General features: G+C 32.2%; 1 protein-coding gene across 7 annotated transcripts in view; it reads right to left on the bottom strand.

The window, feature by feature from the left end:
- ATRX (alpha thalassemia/mental retardation syndrome X-linked) overlaps nucleotides 1-6,346 on the bottom strand; it is a 304,287-nt gene that overhangs the window by 123,629 nt on the left and 174,312 nt on the right. For all 7 annotated transcript variants that reach the window (XM_005877140.2, XM_005877143.2, XM_014548452.1 and 4 more), the window contains one exon: nucleotides 5,881-5,998. In XM_005877140.2, the coding sequence (XP_005877202.1) occupies nucleotides 5,881-5,998 (118 nt within the window). The remainder of the gene's footprint in view (nucleotides 1-5,880; nucleotides 5,999-6,346) is intronic.

The following is a 6,346-nucleotide window of genomic DNA, read 5'->3' as shown; positions in this document are numbered from 1 at the left end:
CAATCCTCAGTAGGGGGCGTGCAGGAGGCAGCCGATCAATGATTCCCTCTCATCATTGATGTTTCTATCTCTCTCTCCCTCTCGCTTCTTCTCTGAAATCAATAAAAATATATTAAAAATTAAATAAAATTTAAAAAAACAGAAAGAACTCTTACCATTCACAACAGCATGAACAGACATGGAGAGCATTATGCTAAGCAAAATAAGCCAGTCAGAAAAAGATAAATGTCAAGTGATCCACATGATCTCATTTATTTGTGTAATATAATGAACATCATAAACTGATGAACAAAAATAGATCCAGAGACACCGAAGAATTGAACAGACTATCAAACCTCAGAGGGAAGGCAGGGGAGTGGGAGGTAAGAGATCAACCAAAAGACTTGTATGCATGCATATAAGCATAAACAATTGACACAGATAGTAGGGAGGTGAGGGCATGTGCTGGGGGCGGGGGGTTGGCAGCGGCTGGGGAGGTCAATGGGGGAAAAAGAAGACATATGTAATATTTTAAACAATAAAAAATTTAAATCTAAAAAATAATAAAAATAAATAAGTAAAACATTAAAAAACTGCATTTCTGTTATGCATTGAAAAATAAATAAAACAAATAAAACTGCATTTCTGATATATAGTGAAAAAAAAGAAGAATAAAAAAGAATGAGGATAGTTTAAGTGAACTTTGAGACAACATGAAACATAAGAACATCAACATCAAGGTCTCAAAAAAATACTAAAGGTATTGATAAAACAAGAGGATATAACCCTTGTAAACATAGAAGCCACTAAATATATAAAGAAAATCTTGGTGGACTTTAATGGAGAGATCGATAGCAATACATTCAAAATAGGAGATTTTAACACACCACAATCATCACTGGATAGATGTTTCAGATAAAATATCAACAAGGAAATAGTGACCTTAAACAATACACTAGATAGGACACATTCAATTGATATTTAGAGAACATTTCATCTCAAAGAAGCAGAATATACATTATTCTCAAGTGCACATGGAACATTCTCATAGACCACATGTTACGACACAAAATAAGTCTTAACAAATTCAAGAAGATTGAAATCATATCAAGCATATTCTTGGTTCACAATAGCATGAAACTAGAAATTAAATACAACAAACTCAAAATCATTCAAACACATGGAGGCTAAATAGCATGTTATGAAACAATGAATGAATTACCATAAGATCAAGGAAGAAAAATAATTACCTGGAAATAAATGAACATGAACACACAACAAACAAAAATCTATGGGACATAGGGAAAGCAGTCCTGAGAGGGGAGTTCATAGCATGACAGGCCTAACTCAAGAAACAAGAAAAATCTCAAATAAACAATCTAACCCCATACCTAAAAGAACTAGAAAAAGAACAAACAAAGCCCAGAGTAAGAAGATGGAAGGAAATAATAAAGATCAGAGAGGAAATAAATTACATAAAGACTAAAAAACAATACAATAGATCAATGAAACCAAGACCTGGTTCTTTGAAAAGCTAAACTAGATTGATGAACCATTAGCCAGACTCATCAAAAACAAAGAAGGACCCAAATAAATAAAATCAGATATGAAATAGGAGAAGTAACAACTGACATCACAGACATACAAAGGATTGTAAGAAAATACTATGAACAACTATATGCCAACAAGTTGGACAACCTGGATGAATGGACAAATTCCTACAAACATACAATTTTCTAAAACTGAATCAGGAAGAATCAGAAAACCTGAATAGACCAATTGCAACTAATGAAATCGAAGCAGTAATAAAAAAAACTCCCAGCAAACAAAAGTCCTGTACCAGATGGCTTCACAGGTGAATCTTAATAAACATTCAAAGAAGAACTAACACCTATCCTACTCAAACAATTTGTCCACTCTGGATATTTCATACATATGAAATGAAACAACTTATGTCATTTCTGACCGGCTTCTTTAACTTAATGTATGTTTTCTAGGTTGATCCATATTGTAGAATGTATCAGCAATTTGTTCCTTTTGATTGCCAAACAATGTTCTATTACATGCATATAGTACCTTAGTTTATCCATCTTAATGAACATATGGGTTATTTATAGGTCTTGACTATAAAGAATAATGCTGCTATGAACACTCATGTCCAAATCTTTGTGTGCAAGCATGTTTTCATTTCTATTGGGTATATACCTACAAGTGTAATTACTGGATCATATGGTAACTTCATACTTAACTTTTCAAGGAACTGCCAAATTGTGTTTCACATCAGTTACACTATTTGACATTCCAAACCAGCAACACATAAGGGTTTCAATATCTCTACACCTCACATTTATTATTTTCCATTTTTAATATTATAGCCATCCCAGTGAGTAATGCAGTATCTCATTGTGGTTTTGATTTACATTTCCCTGATGGCCAGTGAGGTTGAGCATCATTTACAGCAGTGATTCTCAAGCTGAGAGTACACCAAAATCACATGCAGGGCATACAAAAATACAGATGCTTGAGCCATACTCCATGTCCACTGAATCAATCTCTCAAGGGTGGCACTTGGACCCATGAATTTTTTAGAGACAAAAGCATGTTATTGCTCTCCATTTATAAGAGTACAATTCAGTGCCATTAATATAATTACAATGTTGTACAACCATCACCATTCTCTAATTCTAAGATTTTTCATCATCCTAAATAGAAAGAGAAACTCTGTACCCATTCAAAATAACTATATAACCCAGCCGGCGGGGCTCAGTGGTTGAGCATCAACCTATGAACCAGGAGGTCATGGTTCGATTCCCGGTCAGGCAGCCAATCAATGATTCTCATTATTGATATTTCTCTCTCTCTCTATCTCTCTCTCTCTCCTCCCCTCTTCCTCTCTGAAATCAATAAAAAAACAATTAAAAAAAAAAAAGAAAAACAAAATAATTATGCATTCTCTCCTCTCCCAGCCCCTGGTAACCACCATTCTACCTTCTGCCTCTATAAATCTGACTACTCTAGGTATCTCTAAGTGGAATTATATAGTATTTATCCTTTTGTATCTAGCATATTTCACTGCTTAGCATGATGTCTTCAGGATTCATTCATGCTATAACCTGTCAGAATTTGCTTACTTTTTAAGACTAAATTATATTCCATTGTGCATATGTATACACACACATCACATCACATCACACTTTGCTCAATTATTTTGGGTATATACCTAGAAGTGGAATTGCTGGATCATATGGTGAAATCTATGTTTTACTATGAGGAACTGCCACGCTGCTTTTTGCACAGCAGCTGCACCATTTTACATTCCCACCAGCAATGCACCAGGTTCTAATTTATCCACATCCATTCCAATACTTGATACTTTTTCTTTTTCTTATTCTTCTTATAGTAGTCATCCTATCAGGTGTAAAATGTATCTCATGGTTTTGATTTGTATTTCTCTAATAACTAATAATGTTATATATATAGCATCATTTCATGTGCTTCTCAGCCATTTGTATATCTTATTTGGAAAAATAACTATTGAAGTCCTTTGCCCATTTTTAATTCGGTTGTTTGGGATTTTTGTTGAGGAGTTGTAGGAGGCTCTTTATATATTCTGGATATTAATCCCTTATCCAATACATGATTTATAAATATCTTATCCCATTGTGTGGATTGTAATTTCACATAATCCACACTTGTATGCTTTACAATAGTGTATAGATTTCAATTTCCTTTAAATTAATTAAAAGTCAGTCTCTTATGACATTAATTCTGCAAATATTACAAATTATCACAACTAAAATTAACATCAAACTATTGCTAGTATTAAAAGCATAATTTAAGTGAACTTCTTAAAATTAAGCAGAGTCTAAAAAGAGTCAACTAGAAAACCAAAATAATTTTTAGAATATATAACAGAAATATAAGTGAAACAGGTGGGTGACATTTCAGGAGAAATAATGTAATAATGGTCTGCAGTGAGAATATAACTCATTTGGCCTTTCATAAAAGTTTTATCAAAGGGGCTATTAATTCAAGTTATTATACTTTAAGAAAATAAAATGTCATATTTAGTATGAGGGAAACCCCGGGCATTTTCATAATTGAAAGATTCATGGAATCAAATTGTTATTTAACAATCATACAATTCAGAGTTTTGAAGCTTTGGCAATTAGTGATTTAGATATTTACTCCTATAAATTAAAATCACAAGAAATCAGGCTACTTTAATTCTTAAATATTGCATTGCTTTCAAAATAATACATTTTAACATCTATATATGAGCTATTAACATTTTGCTACTGGCTATTAAAGACAACTGATTTGAAAACACTGTAGCTAGCACTTTCCCTAAAAACAAAATTTTAAATGGAAAAAATATTAAGTTAAATGGCCAAATTTAGCACCCTTTATCACTCAGAAATTAGTAAAAGAGAGATCTGAATATCTCCCTTTCTTAAACTACAAGGTAACTCTCTCCTTAGGATGTCTATATTTGGTTACTTAATTATGTCTACAACTATTATCATTTAAAACAGTATGGTATAGCCCTAGCTGGTTCGGCTCAGTGGATAGAGCATCGGCCTGTGGACTGAAGGGTCCCAAATTCGATTCCGGTCAAGGGCACAGGCCTGGGTTGCGGGTTTGATCCCCAGTGGGGGCATGCAGGAGGCAACCAATCAATGATTCTCTCTTTTCATTGATGTTTCTATCTCTCTCTCCCTCTCCCTTCCTCTCTGAAATCAATAAAAATATATTTAAAAAAATAAAAATAAAACAAAACAGTATGGTATAATTAATCTTATAGCTTCTGATTGATATACAAAGGAAAACATGTGCTTTATTAGAAGTGATTTTCTTCCAAAAGTCAACAAGAAAACTGTTTTTAATATATAGCAAAAAAGAAGTTATATAAAATACTAACATTCAAATCCTATTTTCCCCAAAGCAGAACAACTCTTATAGACCATCAGCATTATTTTACTCTGTAAAATGCACTGCTGTTACAAACAGAATCACATTAACTATTAATATAAAGTATCATTTTAATATGTGTGCACACACTTCCACCTTCCATTATTTTTTAATAAATTATTGTATCCACAACAACTGAAGGGAACCTACTAAACTGTATCCCCTAAAAAAATCTGACACATCACTTGGGGAAAGGTATCAGAATAAAGTGACCAATAAGAAATCCCATTTCAGGACAGAGACTAGGTTTTGTTCTGTGAACAGTGACAACCTTGGGCACAGCCACAGACACACACATACACAAGTTTATTGATGAGAAAATAATAGCTACTCATGGTATTTTGAAAAGCCCATAGAAAAGAATAAGAAATAAACTAAAAGTTCATCATAATGAAATCACCCAGAAAACAATTTCTGTTAACATTTTGGCATATTTTAGGCATTTGCATGTATTTTTTTATAACATTGGGAGCATAATATATGCTCTGCCTTGTATTTTGCCACTTCCTTTCCTTCAACCATTGTCAATGTGATAACTAAGAAAAGATTTCATGGATTTTATTTACATGCTTTTTATTATTAATGTGGTTGAATGTTTTTTAATAATATACTAGAATTATATGTATTTTCTTTTATGAATTTATTCACATTTATAAATTTTCTGAAATAAAAGCTTTATAAAATTAAAGATATTAGTCATATATGCTGTGTATATTCTTTCAGCTGTTTATTCTAAATTGATTTTATTTTGACAAGTTTAGTGTTTTTTAATTAAAAATATTTTTTACCTTTACAAAATAAGCATACCAATTTTATTCAATTGCAAAATTGAAAAAAAGAAATGACACAGAAAATTACCAAGACAGAATTCTACAGAAAACAATGTATTTAAAGGGAAGATAAAAACAATAAACCGACAGTGTTTGTTACCTGTTAAGTGATCTAAGTAGTATTGATAGAGCTTGCACTGTATAGGAGTCATTCTTACAGCTAACACATATTCATGTTTTGGAGGCAAGAACTTTGTTAATGCTGTATAATCTTTCCTCTGTAATTAACAAGAGAATGAAAATTAGTTAACCTAAATATATAACAGGAATTAAGTGCTCTAAGAATTATCACTGCTTGCAACTAAAAGATACACACAAATAGATACCAAACATATAACAAAACATCTTCTTAAACAGATTTACCCACTTAAATCACACAAAATGATTCCCATATGAGTGCAGTCAATTTATTTCATATGACTACACAATATGATGCACTGGTAAAAAGATACTGCAACACAAGTTTTAAATGGAGGTGGTCATATTACCAAGTAAGCAATTTAGGTTTTCAAATGGTCTCTCCTCTCTCTCTCTCTCTCTCTCTCTCTCTCTCTCTCTCTCTATAT

The sequence above is a fragment of the Myotis brandtii genome, unplaced genomic scaffold (genome assembly GCF_000412655.1).
Source record: "Myotis brandtii unplaced genomic scaffold, ASM41265v1 scaffold509, whole genome shotgun sequence".
Lineage (NCBI taxonomy): Eukaryota > Metazoa > Chordata > Mammalia > Chiroptera > Vespertilionidae > Myotis > Myotis brandtii.
Note: the sequence above shows the minus strand (reverse complement) of the source record. Positions and strands in the feature narration are given on the sequence as shown.